At 47.2% G+C, this 23,908-nt stretch overlaps 1 protein-coding gene across 2 annotated transcripts; it reads left to right on the forward strand.

Annotated features, from left to right (window-relative positions):
• Window positions 1-2,103: 2,103 nt before the first annotated feature.
• On the forward strand, window positions 2,104-22,818 carry CDC42EP3 (CDC42 effector protein 3). 2 transcript variants are annotated; one of them, XM_059660089.1, is made up of 2 exons: window positions 2,104-2,403; window positions 21,620-22,818. In XM_059660089.1, the coding sequence occupies exon 2, from the start codon at window positions 21,856-21,858 to the stop codon at window positions 22,624-22,626; it is 771 nt and encodes a 256-aa protein (XP_059516072.1). In that variant the 5' UTR covers window positions 2,104-2,403; window positions 21,620-21,855; the 3' UTR covers window positions 22,627-22,818. The 2 variants fall into 2 exon arrangements, with proteins under 2 accessions (XP_059516072.1, XP_059516073.1); XM_059660090.1 differs by lacking the exon at window positions 2,104-2,403 and adding an exon at window positions 3,005-3,029.
• The last annotated feature ends 1,090 nt before the right edge of the window (window positions 22,819-23,908 follow it).

The following is a 23,908-nucleotide window of genomic DNA, read 5'->3' on the forward strand; positions in this document are numbered from 1 at the left end:
GGCATTCTCCCTCGCTGGCGATCTTCGGTACCAAGAAAGATGTTCCGTACAAATAAATAATGTAGAGCATCAAAGAAGCCCGGATAAATCAAATCAGCATCACCAGGCCCTTGAAGGGGCAGGTTCTGGATAAACTGTTTGGAGCCCAGATGTGAAACCTCAGGACGGACAGGCAGAGAGGGAAAGTCTCCAGAAAGTGAGGAACAGTACAGACAAGTGAAAAATTAGGTTTTGGAATTAAATGGCTGCCTCAGAGAACCTGCCACTTTATGCTTGCAGAAGCTGTAAAAGCAGTTACTTATGTAGTCACGTGGAAATAAAGTGGTGTTAACAGCCGTGAACAATAGAGCAAATGAAAACAATTCTACACACAAAACATGTGCAAAAGGAATTTTTCATGTGGTATTTATATATATATATATATATATATATATATATATATATATATATATACTATTTGTACTTATGAAAATGCCACATGCAATGAAAGCTATGCATATTTATAAAAATACCTGTAAGTGGGCCAGTAACATTTAATATTTTCCAATAAATTCATACATAAAACATATACATTAGTGCCAAGTGGAACATATATTTTGAAATATGAACCCCAAGTAAAACTCTCAGGAATCTGGAGTAAAAACCCAGGTATCTGCCAAAGGAAACGTGGGAGCAATTGCCATTGGCAGAGGGGAAACAATGCCTGGTCTCTTATCTTCACGGACTGTTGTGCTTGTCAGATTTCTAACATCACTTCGGCTGAGTTTTGTATTTGACTTCCAACCTCGTGGCCGTTTGACCTGCCAACTATTATTTTCTTTGAGGCTTTTAACGCTCCACCCTAGTATTTTGTTTTCCAGAGCAGTTGTGTCCGTTTCCTTTTCACTTCACCTAACGTCAGCGGTGGTTTACAACGTTGGCTTAACCGACAAACTCTAAGGTTTCAGACGGACCCCAGGGCGTTGCGGCGATGACCCACAGCTGATACCGCTCTGGAAAGTCAAGGTCCCCGGAGGGTCTCCGCTGTGTGCCAGGATTTCCATCCAACCTCGGAGTCCCTGGCCCGGAGCGCCCTCCTTTTCCCAGGTCCCAGTCCCCTGCACGGGCCCACGGTGAGGCTGGGACCGCGCAGCCGGAAAACGCCGCCCTTTCCTGTCGCCTACTCCATCCCCAGGCCGACGACTGGAGGAGGAAGGGACCAAGGCGGATTAAGAAAATTAATTAACCAGGTCCCAGCTCGGCCTCCGGGCGGAGGGGAGGGGCGGGGCGGCAGCGGCGGTCGCCCGAGTGACCGGCGGGCGCAGGTGTCGCGAAGGGCGACATTTCACGCTCCCAGCCGGCGGCTGCGCCACTGGCGCCCGGTCGTGCGTCGCGAGCAACCGCCACCCGCTCGCCCCGGCTTGAGGCAAGTCTCTGGGGACCCGCGGGAGGAAGAAACACCTCCTCGTGGACTGGGAAAACCTGCGGTGCTGGCTGCTCGCGTGCCCGCTTCCTCCGCCTGCAGCTTCGGCGTCTCCAGTGTACGGAATCCACTCTCCGGGTTTTGGCGACAGCTCCGAGGGGAGCGAGCTGCAAACTGACAGCCCGCGACCCTCCCCCGAGCCCGGGATCCCAGGGGTGCGGGGACCCGCGGCCGGGCCAGGGCGGTGCGGTCGGGGTGGGGCGCTCCTCCTGTGCTAGTCACCCGCCCGCCGTGCCGGAGCCTCGCTGGGCCAGGTCGGCTCGTTGGGACGAGGAGAGGTGGGCGCAGGAGGGTTCGTGCAGGTGTCTGGGTTGCAGGCGGACTCCCTTTGTCCTTGGGTACCTAGGCGCTAGCACCCCGGGGTCCCTTTTTGAACCGGGCGTCCCGCGACCTCTCCTTGTGCGGAGGGAGCTGAACGCACCTTCTCCGAGGGGAGCCACCTCCCTCGAGGTAGCGATGGGCAGGTAAAAATGGGTGCCCTTTGTCCTCCGTGGGCTCGCAGGCCCTGCCGCCGGTGACCCCTTGCCCGTCCACCCGCCCCAAGGCGCTGAGCAGGTACCACCTTGGGGTGGGTCAGCTCGGCCGCCCGCGCCCTCCGCCCCGCCCCGCCCCGAGCAGCGGCCCCGCCCCGCCCCGCCCCGCCCTTCGCAGGCTCAGTCCCGGAGTCCGGCCGCCGCGCGCTCAGTCTCGCTCGCACCTTCACCCTCCCGTGTGGCAGCCGCGGGCGGCCGTTGGGTGGCGGGTCCGAGCAGCTGGCGATCCTGGAGACCAGCGGCCTCGGGCGCCTGATCATTGTCGGGAGCGGATAATGCGGTGACAAGGCGCCGCGCCAGCCCACTCGCCGGATCTGCGCGTAGCCGGCAGGGACTGCGTGCGCCTTCGGAGGCGTCGGTGCAAGGCGTCTGGTCCCGGTCGGCGGCTGCGATCCTCGGGGGCTGCTGGTGAGTTGCTGCTCGCTGCGAGCCCCCGTCTCCACCATCCTGTTTGTGAGTCTGTCCGACCGGCGGCCGCGGCCGCTTCCCGCGTGCACGGGGTACTAGGCTGGGAAACCCCTAGGGAACGAGGATCCCAGGGCATTACCTTCCAGCTGGCATCCAACGGACAAAAGGGGACATCAAGTACGCCGGGAGGGGCGCCAGTACCCGGGCGCAGACATCCGCCGTCTGTGCCCACCACTTCTCAGGGTGGGGCTGCACGTTTACTGCGCCCTTCGAGCTACTGACAGCCATTCTGGGCGCGTACTGCGTTTTTCCAGCTGAGAACAAGCCGCACATGGCTACCGCTCGCCTCCCATCGTGGGCTGGCACCAGGGCCGCGCACGGGTGCGCCTTGCAGATCTGCGGTGGCAGTACCCCCCGGGTGCCCTTTCCTCACTTTTACGGTGGCGGGGGGCACCGGGGGCGGGCATTGTGAGCAGAGGTCCAACCTATAGGTCTGGCCGTTGGTTTGGGGAGTTTTTTGGCCCGTGGTTTTTGAACAGCTGAAGCTTTTTCAAGATGTTTTTCTTCTGGAAACTTAAGTGCCTTGACACAGACAAGTATCAGATATGTGAGGACGAATGGATCTGGTCAGTCCGTTTTTTGTTATGAATTATTATACTCCATCCCCCTCCCCTCGACTTTGGAAGGCATGTGTTTCATCTTATAAATAGAAAGTAGCATATTTTTTTGGCAGGACCTCCTTTAATACTGCACAGTCTAGGAGAGGTCAGTTTAAAAATAAATATGCACTTGAATGTTACACTACCGAGAGCCAGGCTGTGGCTGGGACAAGCTGCGTGGACAGCAGCATCAAAGCCGGCAGCGCAGCTGTGTTGAAAGGAGTAAAAGCCCCAGAGTGCAACCCAGGCTGACAGTCAAGTAATTACATTTTGTTTAAAAAAAAAAAGAGAGAGAGAGAGAGAGAGAGAGAGTGAGTGAATTAAAATGAGGGCGGGAGTAGGAATGTCAGGAGAGTATTGCAGTAGGAATCGTTCCAGTCCTGGTTTATTTGGGAAAGGGGATCCTGGTGTGTGCCGAGGGTGAAAGGCAATTCCTGGAGGGCGGTGCTGGGTGGGGGAGGGAACTGATTAATATGTTAAGGAGACTAAGATTTGCCCCCGCCCCCAACTCTTAGGCCTCACCATATCAGAGAGTTTCTTGGCAGGGTTGCCTTTAAAAGAAGACAAAAATTAGGTGAGCAGCTGATTGTCCCGATTTGAATAGCAAAGCCAGGTTGGGGCACTTAGGGCAGTGGTTCTCAACCTTCCTAATGCTGCGACCCTTTAATGCAGTTCCTCATGTTGTGGTGACCCCCCAGCCATAAAATTATTTTCATTGCTACTCATAGCTATAATTTTGCTACTGTTATGAATCATAATGTAAATATCTGATATGCAGGATGTATTTTCATTGTTACAAATTGAACATAATTAAAGCATAGTGATTAATCACAAAAACTATGTAATTATATATGTGTTTTCCGATGGTCTTAAGCGACCCCTGTGACCAAAGGGGTTGCGACCCACAGGTTGAGAACCGCTGCCCTAGGGTATCCCTACAGTAATTTAAAAGACTCCTATAATGTTCTTTTGTCTGACAACTAGAAGACACAACTTCCTTTCTGGACAGTTCCCGAGGTCTTCTCTTTGAGCCCTTACTGGCATTAAGAGTAAGCTACCCAAGTATTGTGTGACAAATCCTTTTCAGAATAGATTTATTTTTATTTATGTTTTATTTTAGAGAGGAAAGGAGAGGGAAAGAGAGATATAGAAACATCAATGATGAGAATCACTGATGGGCTGCCTCCTGCACATTTACTGGGGATCGAGCCTGCAACCCTGGCATGTGCCCTGACCGGGAATCAAACTGTGACTGCCTGGTCCATAGGTTCGATGCTCAACCACCGCGTCATGCCGGCCGGGCCAGAATAGATTTAAACACTCAGATATAAGTTGGGGCAGTTGTGCAATGTTTGGCATTGTCACATGTGAAATCAGTGGTAAAGACTGTATAGTCAAGGAAGGGTTGAAAGTTCTTCATTAAGTCTGCCAAAGAATGTAGGTTTCCCAATAGGTTCCATTCATTGAATGAAACACCCAGTACCAGCCTCCGGACTCACACATCAGAACTTCAGAAGCACTTTGGGATCCATGGCAGTTTCAGCTTTTTTGTGGGCAGCATCTGCAAGAGATTTATATTACGGATCCCAGGATTGGAACATGGTGCCGTGGCTGTGGCAGCAGCTACCGACGGGAAATAAGTAGCTCCCGCTTCCCTCACAATCTGAGCAGTGCAATTCTGTTTTGTATTCCAATGGAACATGTAAAGACAGCTAGAATAATGAGTATTGCACCTTTTTTTTTTTTTGCATTTTAGTGTAAATTTAAATGCGAGATGAGTAAATACAAAGCCATAAATAACATTTATTGCCGAAGTGCTTACATGAGCTAGTGTGTTCTATCTGCTCTACAGCGTTTCCTTTAATGTGGTGTTTTATATCCAGCACGTTCACAAAAGCTTCCCTTTTCACTTCTAAAAATCTGTGGTATTCAACTGTCTTCAGAATAAAATGGTTTTAACCTATGTCACTCAAAGATTTTTACCAGGCCAAAAAAAAAAAAATTTTTTTTGAGCTCCTTGGCTAGGAGCCATAACATTTATCCAGTAGGTGGAATACAATTCATAACCTAGAAAAGCTCCAGCAGATGTCCAGACTGTTCTATTTTAATTACTAAAATGCTTGCTTTCGGTCTGATTTCACTTAGGCCTGGCCTAATTTCTTTCCAACCAGAATCCTGTGGACCTGTTTACTCATTGGTTGAATCAGAACTTAAATCTATTTCTAAGTGCACTATGTTTGCCGGAGAACAAGTAGGGTCATTTGAAATTACTGGATTCCGCTGGCCACAAAACCTTCTTTACCAAGCACTGATGCCCAGGATTCTTGACTTTGGACATTAAAGGTCCTTCCTATATGGAGCTTGTCCTAAGTGCCAAGAATTCTTCTCATCCCTTTATTTTCATGAACTCGTTTATTTCTGACAGTCCTATGTAGGAAGGACATTTTACAGATGTGAAACTGAGGGCAGACCTGTTATATGGCTTGCCCCAAAACACACAGTAAGGAACATACCAAACACAAATACGGGGTGGGGCAAAAGTAGGCTTACAGTTGTTAATATCTATATATATAAAAGCCTAAGTGACAGTTACAACTGGATGACTGGACGACCAGCCAGTAGCTAAGATGCGCACTGACCACCAGGGAGCAGACACTCAACACAGAAGCTTCCCCCTGGTGATCAGTGTGCTCCTGTGGCTGGCCAACCTCCTGTGGTCCCTACTCACCCCACTCCCCCGCCCCCCGGCCAACCCCAACTGGGACTTGGCGAGATGGCCTGATCAGCTGGGGGGCGGGGGACCCCACCTGTGCACGAATTCGTGCATCGGGCCTCTAGTAGGAAATAACAAAGAAATTAATGAATAATAACAAGCATAAACTATTTCACATACCCACAACTGTAAACCTACTTTTGCCCCAACTTGTATGCCATTTAACAACCCAATAGGTGCATATATGAGTTGCTAATCCTGCACCCCCTTGGGGTAAGGAGAAGGAAGAACATCCTGAGGTTAAGCAACCTCCGAGTCAGGCTGCCTGGGCTCATGTCCTAGCGCAGGCGCTCACTACTTGTGTGATTTTGGGCAAGTCCCTTAGACTGTGTTCCTCAGTTTAGCAATTATAAAATGAAGATAATAGCATGACTCTGAGTATTGAGTTCAAATATAATGCACTCAGAAAAGTACCTGGCCCAGAGTAGGCACAATAAACAGTTGATGCTTTCTTTCATTGATGCTTTTGTTGTTTTCCTTGGTGCTTAATGCTGGCTCTATCGTTAATATTCATCACTACTCTTTGAGATAGACAGTATTGTTCTTATTTTCCAGATGACAACACAGGCTCAGAAAGGTCGTGCAACTTGGCCAAGGTCACCCAGCTAACAAAGTAGAGGATTCAGGTTTGAATTCAGGTCTGTTTGAGCTTGTGCTCACGGAGGGGCCGGGAAGCTGTTACATCTGACTCATGTTAGGGTTTTTAGTCTCTGGCGGAGAACTTCTTTCGTAGTACTGTGTATCTTGCAATACGAGGTCCAAAGGAAGATAACAGTAATTGCGAACCTTAAGGGAGTACCATTAGGATATTTTATTACTGACGCTGGTTCAGTCCCATTGGGCGTGGCAACAGTCTTCTGCAGGGGATCCAGCATCAAACTGCTAGAGTTAACACAGTTTAATCTGTATCAGGAGGGTTCCTAGGTAAACATGTAGGACTCTGGAACACATAAGAAAGCCCTGCCACAGCCAAGAGCAGTGGATTTCAGGGGCCAGGGATGAAGTGGAGCTTATTACAGACTGTATCCTTGCTTCAAAGTTCTAGAAAGTCAGGGGTGGCAGGGCTCAGTCAGCAGTCTGGATGGCTACCTTCTTGAGGCTAGTGGCCACATCCACAGTGCATGACCCTTCCGTCCCTTGCATTCGGTGGCATGTTATATATGCTTCATAATGATGTTGCTTCAAAAGAGCTAAAGCAAGAGGCAGAAGCCCCAAGTAAGCTGGGCAGGAAGGCTCTGTCCTTGGCAGAAGCCAGGCCTCATTACAGTTCTGCCCCAGGCCCTGCCAGATAAGCTTCTGGTGTGAGAGATAGAGGAGGGAGGTCTTTGAAACCTAGAGGGATGCCCCAGGAACCCGCAGGGGACCTGCCTGGCCTCCACTGCCTTTGATACTGTGGGTTTGTGATTAGCTGTGGGAAGCTGCTCGGGAGCCTGTGTTCAGACTGAAGTTGGGGTTCTGGAAAGGATGGCTTGAAATAACCCAGGCGCCTCAAAACTAAGGGCTATAGCCTTAGTGCTGTCCGCCCTCCATTCAGACACCTTCCTTCTGCCTTCACCCTTTAAAATAAAGGCTACAAAACGAAATAACACCCCACAAACCAGAATAAAATAAGTAGCTAAATAATTCAGCAGGAATCGTATGTTTCTTTACTAAAAAAAAAAAAAAAAAAGCCTTCCTGACCTTGATATACTTCTTCATTGCCAAGTTGTACCAGTCTCACGATGATGGACAGTATTGCCGGTGCAAAAGCAGTTTTTATTTATTTATTTAAAATATATTTTAATGATTTTTTACAGAGAGGAAGGGAGGGGGATAGAGAGTTAGAAACATCGATGAGAGAGAAGCATCGATCAGCTGCCTCCTGCACACCCCCTACTGGGGATGTGCCTGCAACCAAGGTACATGCCCTTGACTGGAATCGAACCTGGGACCCTTCAGTCCCCAGGCCGACGCTCTATCCAGTGAGCCAAACCAGCCAGGGCACAAAAGCAGTTTTTAAATTGAGCCACAGAGTTTTATAATACAAAGCATGATTTCTGAGTAGTCAAGCAAACTGATGAATTTGAAAGCTGATAAGTTTCAAATTAATATTTGTTTGATCCTCATTGCTTTTCTAAGTCATAAATTAATAGCAGAATCCTGAAACTGCACATTTAAAAACACCCAGATGTTCAGTGATTTGGTTTTACTTGCATATTTGAAAAAGTCATCATTGGCCTTCTAGCCTTTGATGGTTGGTTAGACAACACACCTGCAATTAGCTAATACAGCACCACCCAATGTGTGCCCTGAAACATCAGAAATGGATTCTTTGGGAAGCCAGTTTGATTGAGGCCCCTTTGTGCCGGGCTTTGCAGAGCATTTAGTATGTCACTGTGTGCAGTGACTCACAGGGAGATAGTGTCCAAGTCCTTTTGCCCACAGAGCAGCTGGCAGGACTAGTCTGACAAGAAACCCTCTGGGAACCCCCGAGCCAGAGGCAGTAGTCACACACTGCAGTCTGCCCTACAGAGCAGAAGGCCCCAAGGACCTTTTAGAGAACCACCAGGTATGCAGGATTAGGGCCACAAGAACACACTAGAAGATGCCAGCAAACACCCCGTCATTTGCTATTTGATACAATTAAGGCAGAATTAAATGGAGATGGTCACAGAGGGAATGGCCTTAGCTCTGACCCAAGTTGTAACTGACCTCTCAGGGTCACTCTGTCATTCCTAAAATGAGGCATTTGACCGTAGATGATTTCAGATAATCTTCTGCTTTAGAATCCCGTGAGCCAGGATCAGTGGCACCTATTAGCATAGCAGTTTTATTAATAATAAGGTAGCCCTAACCGGTTTGGCTCAGTAGATAGAGCATCGGCCTGCGGACTGAAAGGTCCCAGGTTCAATTCCGGTCAAGGGCATGTACCTTGGTTGCAGGCACATCCCCAGTAGGAGGTGTGCAGGAGGCAGCTGATCGATGTTTCTCTCTCATCAATGTTTCTAACTCTATCCCTCTCCCTTCTTCTCTGTAAAAAATCAATAAATATATTTTTAAAAAATAATGTAAAACTCTGGGTTGAAAATACAGACCAGCGCAGAACAGCCTGAGCCAGCATGGAAGGCAAGGAACTTCAAAGTCAGGCCTCTATTTAGTCAGCTTACACGTTTGGGAATCCGTCATGTTCTGGTGACAACTTGAAGGTCCTATTTGTAGACACATCAGGCCAATGATAGATCACTGTGTGTTTAGCTGAAAAAGACCTGTTCTGTTCAAATCCATTCTAATCACTTAGGCGACACACATTTTTTAAACAAGCAAAGGCATTTTTGGTGAAATGTGGGTTTGCCATTTTGGAACATATTTGCTTTCTTTTCCTTTTTATTTATTTATTTTTTATAACTTTTTCTGCCAAGGGTCAGTTCAGACATATAACAGTGATTTTAACACAGCGGGAGATGAGGCTCTGAGGCCTTAACCTGCCAGCCATGTCACCAGGCAAATCCCTCCTTGGTGAAGAAGTGGGGGGAGAAAGGGGATTGAGGATGCAGAGAAAAAGGGATGGATTTTCTCCTGGCTCTAAGCTGCTTTAATTCCACTACTGTTTCCTTGTATCCAAGGCATTTTCTATAGTGTCTTATATCTTCTCCTATTATAACACTTAACTGCATTTAAATTATGGTTTATTGACACTTGTAGCTGCCTAGTTAAACTACTGGCTCCTGGAGAGTAGGGACTATACCTAGTAAACTTGGGCACTCATCTGTTTTTAAAAAAAAGAGAGAGAGAGAAGGGGCACTATTGCTAATTACTCTAAAAAACTAGAGCTGCATAAGGAACAAGACAGGCTGAAAGTTCACAGTGGGTATTTCTTCCAACCTTATTAGTTCACATGTTCAGATCATAAGGTCTAAAAGAAATAAGGTTGGAAGAAATACCCACTAGTTTTTTAGAGTAATTAATTAGCAATAGTGCCCCTTCTCTCTCTCTCTTTTTTTTAAAAATATATTTTATTGATTTTTTTACAGAGAGGAAGGGAGAGGGATAGAGAGTTAGAAAAATTGATGAGAGTGAAACATCGATCAGCTGCCTCCTGCACACTCCCTACTGGGTATGTGCCTGCAACCAAGGTACAAGCCTTTGACCGGAATTGAACCTGGGATCCTTGAGTCCGCAGGCCAACGCTCTATCCACTGAGCCAAACCGGTTAGGGCCCCTTCTCTTGATTGTGAGCTCAGTGCCCAACAGGACTTTATGTCTGGTGTCTACTCCTAAGATGACACCATTACTCGCTCTGCAGATAGGGAAACTGAGGCTCCCAGAGAGTCACTGGCATTGCACTGAGCCCTTAATTTAATACCAGGAAGGATGAGCAAAGATGATGGAAAAAAAGCTGGCAAAGGTATTTTGAGTCTAAGGATAGTCTTAATTCTATTTAAAAGTATATTTTTTTCTTAAAATTCCCTAGAAGCTGATGTTTCTGCAAACATGTACAGTCATAGAACCCTAACATTTCATGATGGACGGGTCCTTACCTCAGCCCCACTCATTCTGACATGATAAAACTGAGGCCCTAAGACTTTGAGTGACAGAGAGAGAGAGAGAGAGAGAGAGAGAGAGAGAGAGAGAGAGGATGAATGATATTTCCTTGAGAGAGAGAGAGAGAGCGCACGTATATTTCCCTTCTTGGCCTAGTTCCTTTTCAAATTATTAATTTTTAGCCAAGGACAAGAAAGAAAAATTTAATTCCAATATACTAACATAATAGCAGAATTTCTTTGGTTAAAAAGGAGGGAGGGGACAGATAGGGAGGTTGGTATTACTTCTCTAGGTCTCCGGTGTCCCAGAGGTACCTATGTTGACCCCTTAGGATAACAGGGAACACAGTATGAGTAACCACTGTCCTAAAACACTTTGTAATATTAAGTTAAAATAAATCTTAAGCACAAATCTATGATTTTATCACCTCTCTGTGTGTATGTGTAGGTTACATGGACATACCAGGGGATACTACATTAAATTAGGAACATGGAATAGAGGATATTTATTACCCTAACTTCTCTCCTACTGCAGAGATGCTTGCCTGCTTTTCTCCCTCATTCCCTTGCCTATGGAATCCCCATACCAATCTCACATTCAGTGGGGAAAGCTTCCTGCAATGGTCTGCTCCCCGTTAACTGAGTTGCTTTAGACTTGTTTTTCATATCTAGCCCTATCTGGCCTCCCCATGAACCTTAACCAAATGCCATTAAACTTTTCTTTATCTAGCTAGCCAATAATGGTTGATTGTAATTTTCCCAACTCAAAGTAATCTCATTTGTTCTCAAGGCTGGAAGAATTGCACCTGGAGATAAAGGATGCATGTATGTGTATAGAAGTTAGCCTAACTGAGTTCTGTTGACAGAAGGAATTATCTTCTGATCAAGCTGGAGGGTAGGAATCCCTTCTAATTGTGGAGATTGTTCACAGGGCAGACACACCTACAAGCATTGTACTGATGGACAACATTTAAGGAGAAAATGGAAGTGGTTATTTGGGCAATTAGAATGGCTCCCCCTTCTTCATATTGTATTTCAGTAGATGTTCTGGTTTTTCATTTGGGATAAAGATAATGCTTTGTGTTTGCATCGTGCTTTATTGGTATGAAGATTTTCACTCTCAGCTCTTACAATCACCTGTGAGATAGGGCAGGATTGGGGGAATTATCTCCATTTGCACAGGAGGTAACTGGAATCCCTATGTGTCTGGAGTTCTACAAGGGTCCTACCAGGCTGGTCAAAGTTTTGGCCCAGGCCTCTCCTCCCTAAGGCTTACAACAGCAATGAGAGTTCTATGGATGGTTTTGTTTGCTCATGCAGTCATTCATTTGATAGGTGTTTTTCTTTAAGTACCTGATCTATGCTAGTCATACATTGATTCAAAACAACCCTTTTCCATAGAATGTTCATTAGAGTTTCTTGAGTTTCCCTTGTACATCTTGTGCCAAATAATGCAAGTTCTCCCCTTAACTCATTTCCTTCTGAAAGGAAAGGTCAAGAGAGCAAGCTTATTGTTTCTCCAGGGCCTCATTCTTTAAGAGTGACTTCCATATACTAGTGAGTCCGGGGAATGTGTTGTGAATTTTTCCTTAAGGCTTGCCTGTCTTGCTCAGACTCTCTTTACATATTGCAGTTATGGATAGAAGTTATTTCCCTTTCAAATCAAATATTCTTTGTCTTAATATGAAAGATCTGTAAGAGCCTGTAGAATTACTGTGGCTTGCATTGATAGGCTGTTAAATTCTTAAGCCTGCATGGATAGAGAAAGGTTAAAATGTCTTACAGATGGAAAAATTAGAGAAAGCCTTTGTTACAAGAAAAGAGGCTACAACTCCTTGTTAAATGACTGTATTGAGTTCATTTTTTCTTGTAGGAGTCGTAGAAAGATTCCATCTTGCATTCCCAGGCGGGCAGGCTGGGTTGAAAAGGAAGGAAGTTAAGGCCATCACATTCAAACTTTCTCACTTGTTCATTCATTCAGCAAACATTTATTCAGTACCAACTGCGAATTAAAGATCGTGTCTCTCCCCTGAGGAAGGCAGTCTACTCCAGGAGGCAAGAAGTGATTGCAGTATAGTGTGATAGTTAGTAGGTTCGAGGTGTAAACAAGTTTGAGAGGCATTGGGGGAACTGGCAGGAGATATAGCCACAGGGGTGGATGGCACCCAGATTGCTGAAGTGGACCTCATCAGCTATCTTATTTCCCTAAGGGTGGGCCTGCCATTGAGAAGTGACAAGATTACTAGAGCAATCTAGATGGCCCCCTCTGATACAGCGCAGAAGATAAAGTGGAAGGAAATGAGGCCCACCTACCATAATTTTCAGACCTTTGTTCTAAGGGATGGACAAAAGGGAAAACTAAACAGGCTTATTCAATAACATTTGAGGGCCTCTGGTGTTCCCAGTCCAACAGGAGGCTCTGGAAGTGATTTTTATCAATAGGTCTTACGTATAGCTCCTTTGCCCACTTATTCTCACTGCGCTCACCACCTACCTGGAGATACCAGACATACAATCACACAAAAAAGAAGAATAGGGAAATAACAGAATAACATCCAGGGAAAGCTCTACAGGAGCCCTAAGAAGACCTGCAAGCAGGCAGTACGGAGCCTGGGTTGCATGAGGTGAGCTAGAGAATTCCTTCAGGAAGGAAGTGACTGAAGCAGTCGTGGAGGATGTTATGAACAGTTCTTCAATGGTAAAAAGCTGGAAGTATAGTCCATGTAAGGAACACAGGGTTCTGAGTTTCAGAAAGGTAGGAGGGAAGTGAAGTGTCAATAGCGAGGAAAGGGAGCTATTGTCCCCTGTGAAAGTCCTGTGTTGTGCACAGCCCAATGCCCCGGCTTCCTCTGGGAAAAGAATGAACAGCACTAACACTCTTTTCTAAGAGCAGGATGTTTGTTCTTCTCCTTAAGACTCAGGGGGCTTTTGTTGCTTCAAATTTTTAATCCTTTGGCTTTTCTTTTCGTAAAGTCAAATTCCTTTTGAGATTCTTTTTGACAGGAGTACAAATATTGAAAAGATTTTGTGAGTTAGAGTTGGAGGAGCTGGTGTTTGGGACCATTTTACTCATTCTTGGTTTCTGACAAGGCCAACTTACCACCTCTGCCTCTCATTACTGTTGAGATTATAGTGCGTTATTTCCTCTTGGTGCTGTCAGACTTCTAGACACGTAGTCTGGAACGGCCATTCTCTTCTCAACCAGCTCCACGGCAGTCCTCCCGTTATCCAGGCAGCGGCAATTCAGAGCACAGACTGGAGGCCAGCCAGTCACGGCTGAAATCCTAGCTCCTCCACCTTTGGGCTGATTGACCTAAGGCTTCATCTAAGACTGGTTCCTAAGGACTATGTTCTAATACTTGCTGCCTGGCCCACAAAAACTACTCAAAGGTTAGCCATTACTCTTCACAGGCATAAATTCCTCAGAGAACTAGGCATTTCAAATTTGCTACTTTCTGTGGACTTGGACTGGGAGTTGGCACCTGGGGGCAAACCAGCTCCTCTCATGATGGAAGGCCTAGCAGGGGTTATGGGTTCAAGCACTCCTTCACTTGAAGTTCACTGTGTGCCATGTGTTGTGGGAGGCCAAAAAAATGGGTAAGACCCAGTTCATGTTCATAGTGGAAGCTCTCAGCCTCGTCTGAGGGGACGTTCTTTCAATCATTGGACAAATATTTATGTATAAATGACACAGGAGAGCCTGCCATGAAGGTGGGCGGAGAGTGGATTGGCCACCGTATTTCCGAATATATTCAGTGCTGGTTTGATGCGGAGAAGCCATATTTCAGCCCATCGAATGAACATGGATGACTGTCAAGGGCTCTAGCAGGATGGGAGAATAGCATGGAAGTCCCAGGTGTGTCCCTTCACCCCACTAGGGAATCAGTGTTCAAGGAGCCTAAACATGAGGACATGCTATAAAGGCAAAGCACAGGGAACTCTGCTTTCTATGGTGGTATGGGCCGAATGACCATAGCCTGAATTTCTGGACACCTGTCAAACCTGTTATTTTGGATCATTTGATACTTCCGCCGCTGGACAGGAGTTTTCAGAGCATAATTGCTGACTTAAATATTAAAGGGTATTATTTTGTGAGCAACTAAGCAACTTCACAGGGTACTTTCTTTTGAGCAGAGTTTAGAAGGAATATCCTGGCTGAATATTGCTCAAAACTTCAGGTTCTCTTCCTGTATTGATAGAGTCCTTGGTGCTTCACAAATCAAGTGGGATCCATTGACTGTGGAAGCTGGGGGCAGTTTACAGTCATGGCCTTATTTGATTCATACCCACCAAATTCAAGTGCCTGCCTGGGTCCTTTGGACTGAGTCCCGTGTAAAACAAGTCATGGTGAGTGAGCCAGGCAACTGCCAGGGATCAATGTCCATATCGAGTCCTTCCCCAATCACTCACTTTCATGGGGAGAAGGGGTCTGATGGCCTCTCTTCAAAAGTACAGACTTGGTATTTTGTGAGGTGGATGTTCTGTCTTCCAATTTTGCGTCTAAGAAGTCTTTGAAATAGTACAGTCAGACCCTATAAATGTAAAGGGTGTACACAAACTAGTAGTGAGTCTCTCATATGGTATTTGTGGGTTTCTATATAATCAGGGTTATAAAAGAAAAGTAAATACAAGCTGTAGCTGAATCATAAGTGAGAAGTCCATTTATAAATAATTGAAAGTGAGACATGTCATAGACTTTCTGAGTGGGTCTATAAAATATAGCCTGGCCCATCCCCCTGCAAGTTCATTTGCATGATGTCTAGGCAGCTGGGACCTGGGCTAATGGAGTTTTACAGTTTCAGGGCATATAGCTCTGTCTTCAGTTTAGCTGATGTGAGGAGAGGATGAGAATCTAAAAATAGAAAAGGCATCTTCTTATCTTCTCATGGGGGGAGTGACAGACTGAAACTATGAAAAGCATCTTCAGGATGGTGTTCACTGGGTCTTCTCCCGTTACATTTATTTCGGTCTTAGATTTTCACTGAAGTTCAATGTTGAATTTCTAATACTCTGATTTTTCCTCCCTTGAATTTTAAAATTCTTTGTGTGACTGAGAGAAGAGGGTTTGGCAAAAGGGTCGGCGCGAGTGCCCTGGTTGAAGTAATATTTTACTGTTTCTGATACCGAAGGGTGGCTGGTCATCCTTATATTAGTGAAAACACAGCTATCTTCAAGTGGAAAGACCTCCGGGGAAAGTCTGTGAGTGTTTTTATAGTCGAATGTGACATAGGAAATAAGCAGTGACAGTGTCCCTTACAGGAGACTCGGAATGAACAGGTATGCAAATACCGCCCTAGGGCACCATCGGGTGGGCCCGGAGCCTGGGCTGCTGCCCCCTGTGAAACCTGAGTAAGGACGAGGAGCAAGGAGGAGGAGCCAAGATCTGTTTCCCTGTAGCTTCTCCTTACTAACCCTGGGGCCTTTTCCATGACAGAGAAAGGAATCCTTCAGATCCCTGAAGCATCTTGTGGCCCCTCCATATTTGGGGTTTTCTTGAGCTGCTACACTCCTTCAGCTGCTTCTCATGTGTCACACCTAGTTTATTTGTCTTCTGCTGGACCCCGCAGAGCATGTAGGAAGGCATTCCAGGTAGCCTTTGTCCCTTCTAAAGTGGGGAGCCTGGGGGTCAAAGGCAGTTTTCCCGGAGGTATCACTGAGGAATTGTCTTCTTGTTGGCAGCGGAGAGAAATACTTCACAGATGCTGGGGCGGGGGGGGGGGGGGGGGGGGGGCGGTTCTGCCGCTGCCTTATCCTTCCCTGAGGAATCATTTAGTAGTTTTGCTGGGGCCCAGGTGGTGCCGTAGTGCTGTGTCTGGGTGCCAGGAAGAAGGGCACATTGTACAACGCTGAGACAGGGAAAGGGGAGCAGGAGCTAGGATGTCCTTGAAGGATGTGACAACTAAGCAAGAAAAGGGACGTCTGGTGTCGGCTCACTGCCCGCAAGGAGAAGGCAGAGGCCTGCAGCTCCCTCAGGATGGTCCTGCCCCCTCCCTCCACCTGCCCCTGTTTTTATACATGTGTGTTTTAAATTAACATTGCAACCTATTTTGCAGGAGGCAAGGCATTTTTCACAACTCTCTCTCCACTAAGAATTGATCTAAAAACAAATAGCAGACAAACCAAACATTCCTTTCTTAAAATAAATGGAATTTTAAAGAAAACGCCAACCTCTTTGTTCCTTTTCAGAGCCCTGTGAGTTGCCAAAACAGTCAGCTCTAATTGCGGAACTGATTTCTTGGTGGGTCACTTTGTCACATCCCCTTGTTTTTTGCCCTCCTCCTGGCCACTGCCTTGTTTTGGTCTTTTCAGCAACACTCTGTTTACCAAAAGGATGACAAGGAAATGAAGCAAGGGGCCACTTCCGTTTTCCCTTCATTGAATTATTATTGCTGTGGTGATTCCTCTGAGGAACATTGTCACTTAGGCTTAAATCGGGCACCGGTAAGAAACTAGAATTGGCTAGCCTACTGCAGGAATGGCCACTGGGCACTTGTCTTTCTTACCAAACCTGTGGCTTTCACTTCCTCTCCAGGCCTTTTGTGCCTTGGATTTCTCACAAATTCCTGTAAGTGGGAGTCTGTGCATTTGCAGCTGGACTTCCATGCCTGCACATCTGCCAGGCATTCTCTCTGGCCTTGATAGGCAGTGACAAGCAACTGACTGGGGAGTTGAACCCTTTTGTTGGCGGATCTGTTCTCTCCAGTGCCCAGGAACCGGGGCCTTTGTTTTCAGAGGCCTGCAGGTGAATATTATCTTGAGTGTCACCTACGAGGGGGAAAGAGGAGCAACCCTGATCCAAGAACTCAGGGAAAGGGATTATCGATTGATTGTGGAGAGTTCAGATTTCAAGGTCATGGGGAGGGTTTTTTGAGAAAGGGCTACACATTGGAAAGTTTCTTGATTTCTCTCTCTTTCCTTCTTCCCTCCCTTCCTTCCTCTTTTCTTTTAATTTGAGGAAGGTAGTAGGAGTAGAGGACTAAAGGCATGAAAGGAAAGATGGGGAACAGGAAAGGTCCGAGTGGGCAGGCAGCACCTAGAATGGTTCGGGACCTGGTAGGTAGTGATGGGGTAGAGTCCTGACTGAAACACGAAGGCTAGACATTCTCTTCGTTTGGCTGGGAGGCACCCATGAGGGCTTGCTCATCAGTTCTGCTCCAACAGTTCACTGCTGGCCTGTAAGCCCTGTGAACTTAGCGGGTCAGGGCACATACCAGGGTTTCGGATTTGATCCCAGGAGGCAGCCAATCAATGTTTCTCACTTTCATCCCCTTCCATCTACTTCCTGTCCCTGTGGGCAGTCACATTACTTGTGTGAGCTTCCAGACCTACAAGCCAATACAAATGTATCAACACACTTTGCACCGATCTCTTTTTCCTTTGAAGATATGTATCTTTGAAGCCCTTTCCATATCAGCATATAAAGAGCTGCTTCATCATTTTTTAGACCTGTGTTATTTCCTTTTGTATGGATTCACTTTATATATCTGTGACAGTTAGGTTCTTTCCAGCTCAAGGCTGTAACAAATGGTGCTGGATTGATAACCTTGTACACATATACGCAAGTTGGATAAATCTCCAGAAATTTCTGTAAGTGGAATTCCAGGGCCAAAGGCATGAGATTTGCAGTTTTGATAGATAATTGCTAAACTGACTTCCAATGAGGGTAGACCTGGTTGAGCTTATGCTATCAGTGTCTGCAAGGCCTGTTCCCCACCCTTACCAGCCCCAGTGCCTTATCACACACTTGTCTCTTAAACAGGCTTTGCAATGCCTCTCCTTCATAATTTGGGAGCTGACTGAATTCCTAAAAAGTGTGCTTAACTAAGTGTCAAGACCTCAAATTCTAGAGCCTGGCCACTTGGCTTAGTGCCTGGTTGCCGTGCACGAAGTATGTGCCTCAGTGCATCAGCTGTAAAATGGGGATATTAACAGCAGCCGCCTCCTGGGTTCCTGTGAGTGAGCTAGTCCATGGCAAAGGTTGGAGCAGTGCCCGGTACATAAACACTCGCTGTTGTATTCACGGTTGGTTATTTCCAGGAGACACACACAGACCTCTCCAGGACCAGCTCCTTAGTTACCTGTGAGGAAACTGCCCACTGGGTTTCTGCATTAGCGACGGCAGGGGAGATCCTGAAAGAGGAATCAGCCTGGGAAGGAAGCAGGGCATGGATGTCCCCTGGCTGATACGTGAGGGAGCCCAGAATTCTCAGAGTGGAGGGGTAAGCGTGGTTGGCCCTGAGCTGGAGGAGGAAGATAACAGATAAGATAGACAGGTGGTATCTGAGCTCTCAGATATCTTCCTCCTATCGCATTGAAAACATCAACTCGTCTAAACTTGTAAAACTGACATTTTGCCCCAATTCCTTTAAAAAGCACACAAAAACATCCAATTTATTTGGGAGCTCTTAGCACTGGCACAGAGCAGAAGTTCAATACCAATTACTGAGGCCTAGAAGCCCATGTTCCTGCTATGCAGTAAATACAGTGTAAATATTTTCAGGAGGAAGAAAAATGCCTTTTAAGGTATCTTCTTTCCTCTCCCACTCTCCAGCATCTCATTGCCGGCAGCTGATCGAGCCTACTCACCAGCCCTTTTCTTACTTTTTTCTCTATATGTTGTCACTGCCCTGCCATCTTTGGGTCCATGCCAATGACCTAAAAACCCAGCTTCTCCCAGGCTGAGCAGCCTCTGTCATGGGGCCTGCAGTGCCCGTGGCCAGGCAGGGACCTTGGAGCGGGCATTCTCTCCCCCTCCTCACCGCTCCTCCTCCACGCCCCCAGCTGTTCAAGGAAGGGGTGAATGTGAGTGAGTGCATGAGAGACAGAGAATTGTACTCTGGCTGCTGCAACTTTCTGGCCTCTTACTATAGTATTTTCCTAAATAATGTGACATGGCCTGCCTCAATTTCTGGCTTTGCAAAACCCTGGCACCACCAGCTGACCACAGCAGCCCTGGCATGCCCTTGAGGGGTGGTGGACACACTGTATCTTTCCATGGAAGCTGCCTCCTAGCCGTGTGTGGGCAGCTGTCCCTCAGGGCTGCCCCCACCTTCTGCAGGAGGCGCCCCAGCTGCTCCTGCAGGCAGTTGTGGCACGGGGCCCAGTGGGCAGGAGGGCAGTGCCAGGCCCCTAGGGGACAAGGCCCTAGGCTGTGGTGCACTTACAGGGGAAGGAACTTCTGAGGTCTAAGCAGGAAGACCCAGTGTTTAAACTGGTAACTGCTGCAAGACCCAGGTGAGAGGTAAGACAGAGAGAATGTCTTCCTATGATCGGGTTCCCGTATTCTTGCTTGAGCATCTCTTTCAATGACAGCCTCTAGGCATTACTAACCTGAAGTGAGAAAGCAGACCCCTAGGGCCTGTCCTTGTGGCCATAAAATAGCACCTCAGGGAGGTTGAGCCAGTGCCTTAGTTGGGACTAAAGAGAAATCAAGAGCCAATGCCTGCAGGGTTCTACTGGGCAGCTTCCAGGTGAGCCCAGTCTGGGTGCAAAGCCGGTCATGCTGCCTCAGCTTCTCCCCACGCCCTCAGCGGGTGGCGATGGGTCTTTCCTGCCCGTCATTCTCTGCCTCCTCAGGCCTGGCTGCAAGTAGCTTCCCCAGTGGAGCCAGTTGTCACCTTGCCAGTGGGGGCTGGAGCACAGTTCTCACCACCTGCCACAGGCAAGTGAATTTAAAACTCTTGCTGAAAAGAAAAATATGGGGCAGATGTCAGCCAGCCTCCAGCTGCTACAGAGCAGGTGTGGCTCTCTTCAAGCCACCACCTAGCCCACTCTTCCCAATGTTTATTTGTTTGCTTGCTCTGTGGCCAGGGAGAGGTGGCTGTGGAGCCATTGCAGGAATTCCTGCAGCGAGAGAGGCTGGAGCTTTTCCTTGGCAGCTGATGTGACTGAAGAGTTGGAGGGTGTTTTTCAAGGGTGACGATCTGTAAAATGAGCGCCCCCAAGCCTTCTTGTAGCTCATCACCTCTAATTCCCTCATGTAGCCTCGAGCAGGGAGGCTGTGTTCAGGGAGGCTGTGTTCGTTATAATTACCGCCAATCCTTAGTGGCTTACAATGATACCCGTGTAATGACTACCCATTTAATGACTCAGTTTCTGCAGGTCAGGAATGCAGGCAGGGCTGTGGCTGTGAACCAGGTGTCAGAGCTGTAGCCTCATCCGAGGCTCAAGGCTCGACTGGGGAAAGATCCACTTTCTGGTTCCCTCTGGTTGTCAGCAAAATTCACCTCCAGAGGCCCTCTCTCAGCAGGGTTCAAACCACTAAAGGGGGTCCCCACCTCCAGCCTGCAGAGGTGGGCTCTTTTATAATGTAACCTAATCGAGGTGTGACATCCATCAGCTTTGCCATATCCTGTTGGTGAGAAGCAAGTCACAGCTTCCGCCCACAGAGCCCTTAACACTGGGAGGCAGATCACGAGATTACCTTGGAATTCTGCCTGCCTCAGGGAGAGGATACACGCTTATCAGTAAATGTTCCCAAAGTGTTTCCAAGTGAAGGCCCAACCTATTCTGTAGGATCACACGATTTTCTTTGCAAGGAAGCAGGTTTGTTCTTTTCTCCCAGCTCAGAAAGCCTCCAAAGTCCCGACACACAGGCCAACCGTGTTCTTTCTCCCCTTGATTCCGGCTCCTGCTCTTCCATTTCTTGGCTCTCTGTTCTTGAGAAAAGGTGCTTTTTTGTTCTGCTTTTTTTAATGGTTGTCTTTTTGACTTTGAATCTTAGGGTTTTCTCACCTGGAAGAATTCACGTCATTAAGATTTGGTTGGACACTAGCGTATAATAGTCGCTGTCACTTAGTAAATGGTATTTCTAGCCCCTTTCTTGTAGGACTATTTATTTTATCTATTCATTGTATTAACCCATAAAACTCAACAACAGAATATTAGTCTTGCTAGTGTGAGTGCCAAAGCAAAAGAGAAAATGTATTTTAAAATAAATCCAGTTGTATATAAGGAGCTGAAGTCACTCTGGTCATGAAAGGACCAAAATCTGAGGCATGTCTAGAGAATTCTGCCCATGGCCATGTTTCAAAAGTGCTGATGTCACTGGTTTGGGGTTTTTTAATATCTCTCTTCCTCTTCTTTTTTTTTCCCCCCCCAGAAGTAAGACTTAAGGTTAGTGGACCCTTGTTAAGCTTTAAGTTTTTATCCTATTTCATGGAGGGAAACAGCAAAACGGCTTCAGATGGGAACTCGTCCCGCCGTTACTCCCAGGCTCTTGGGAACCCTGCGCTGCCTGTAACCTGCGCTGCTTTCTCTTCCAGGCTTCCATGTTGCGGAAGGGCTTGGAGGTCGGGACCGGCGCTCCAGAGAGCCCCACTTGGCTGTAGCTCCAGCAAGGTCTCTTCCACCTCCGTCCCCTCTCGCGGCCCCTGCCGAAGCCACTGGAGGAAAATGGTGTGACAGTTTCCCATCACGCAGGATTGTCGGGCACACAGAACCCCCGTGAAGAAAGTGGCCCTTTTCCCCGTTCGCAGGAGAGACCTTCTCAAATTCCAAAATGCCAGCCAAGACCCCCATTTACCTGAAGGCGGCCAACAACAAGAAAGGAAAGAAATTTAAACTGAGGGACATTCTGTCTCCTGATATGATCAGCCCTCCCCTCGGAGACTTTCGCCACACCATTCACATCGGCAAGGAGGGCCAGCACGACGTCTTCGGAGATATTTCCTTTCTCCAAGGGAACTACGAGCTTTTGCCTGGAAACCAGGAGAAAGCGCCCCTGGGCCCGTTCCCGGGGCACAGCGAGTTCTTCCGGGCCAACAGCACCTCCGACTCCATGTTCACAGAAACGCCCTCCCCTGTGCTCAAGAACGCCATCTCCCTCCCGACCATCGGAGGGTCCCAAGCGCTCATGTTGCCCCTGCTGTCCCCGGTGACATTTAATTCCAAACAGGAGTCCTTCGGGCCGGCCAAGCTGCCCAGGCTCCACTGCGAGCCCGTGGCGGAGGAAAAGGCCCCGGAGAAAAGCCGTCTGTTGGAGAACGGGACGGCCCACCAGGGGGATGTCTCCTGGGGCTCCAGCGGGTCCGCGTCCGTCTCGCAGTCCAGCCAGGGCAGGGACAGCCACTCCTCCAGCCTCTCCGAACAGTACCCCGACTGGCCGGCCGAGGACATGTTTGACCATCCCGCCCCGAGCCAGCTGGTCAAGGAAAAGACTAAGTCAGAGGAGTCCCTCTCGGATCTCACGGGCTCCCTCCTCTCCCTGCAGCTCGATCTCGGGCCCTCGTTTTTGGATGAGGTGCTAAATGTCATGGACAAAAATAAGTAGCAGGACACCACCTCCAGCGATGCCTTTGGGATGAAAGGTATCAAAAAACAACCACCAACCACAGTCGAGAAGAGCTTCACTGGCTATATTTGCAAGTGACGTGATGGGTTTTCTAAGATAATGTTCCTACAGAGTATTTTTTTACTTGTTAGGCCTTGTTTGCAAAAACAGTTTAAAAAAAAAGAAAGAAAAGACCCGTCCTAGCAAAAAGAGGAAGTGAGTCAGTGAGAACCCGTTTCGGCAGGCATGGCTGATGTTCAGCTCACAGGTTTTGTTTGTAGACACATAGGAATCTGGCTCGGCCAGGATGGCACCAGCCACAAAGGGCTGCACGGTCACAGGGAGGAACTTCACAGCACTTGGCATTTTCTGAGCAAGAAGAAGTCAAAATTTTATTTCACACCTAAACCTTTTTTTCTGGACTCTTTTCAATATTATGTTGTTTGGGCTCACCGTAGCGGATTCTTCAGTGTTAAAACTGTTCTGTTTTCACATTTGAGCAACTTTATGGGTTTGTGGGATTTTCTTGTAGCTCTTATATATACACCTATGTATTATGTCAATATTGCAGAATTTTGACTGTCAGCTACATGTTGGTAGGACAAGCAAAGTATTACTGTAACTAAGTTATTTTTAAAGTTAAAATATATTTTTATGTGCCTTTGGCTTTTTTATTGCAGAGTCTGCATTTTATAGATACTACATCGAATGTTGTCATTTGACTTGTTTCCATTGTAAGCTGCATATGTGTATGTTTGGAAAAGTGTATTCATACTCTAGCTTTATTTTTCTCTTTTCTTCCCCTGTTAAACTTTTCATAGCAGCCAACCATGGATTGTCAAGTGTAAAGGCACAGGTTGCTCATGGCACTTCTGCAGAGACTGTGGGCTACACCACGTAATGATCTTTGGAAATATGGGGATTTTAGTACAGTACATACCTGCATTACATAGGTACTTCATACAACACAATAAAGAGTAAATGTTAAAATGACCTTGCATGCTTATAGTAATAAACAAACAAAAGAGTAATAATATTTTATTATTATATAGTCCAGAGCTAGAAAAATTGCTTCGCTAAAGTGTACATGAGTCTTTAACATAAGGTAAGAGGTGACTTCCGTTCACTCTGTAATTTTAATTATTCCCTAAAGGTTTCAGATCCCCAAATGGGCCCCACAGATGCCAACCTCTCAAAACTCATTTCGTTGGTTCTTCTCCCTCACTTTAACACACGCCACAGCAAACCCTTACAACCCAATCCCATCCCTACAGGACAGGTG

The sequence above is a fragment of the Myotis daubentonii genome, chromosome 12 (genome assembly GCF_963259705.1).
Source record: "Myotis daubentonii chromosome 12, mMyoDau2.1, whole genome shotgun sequence".
NCBI classification, from domain to species: Eukaryota; Metazoa; Chordata; class Mammalia; order Chiroptera; family Vespertilionidae; genus Myotis; species Myotis daubentonii.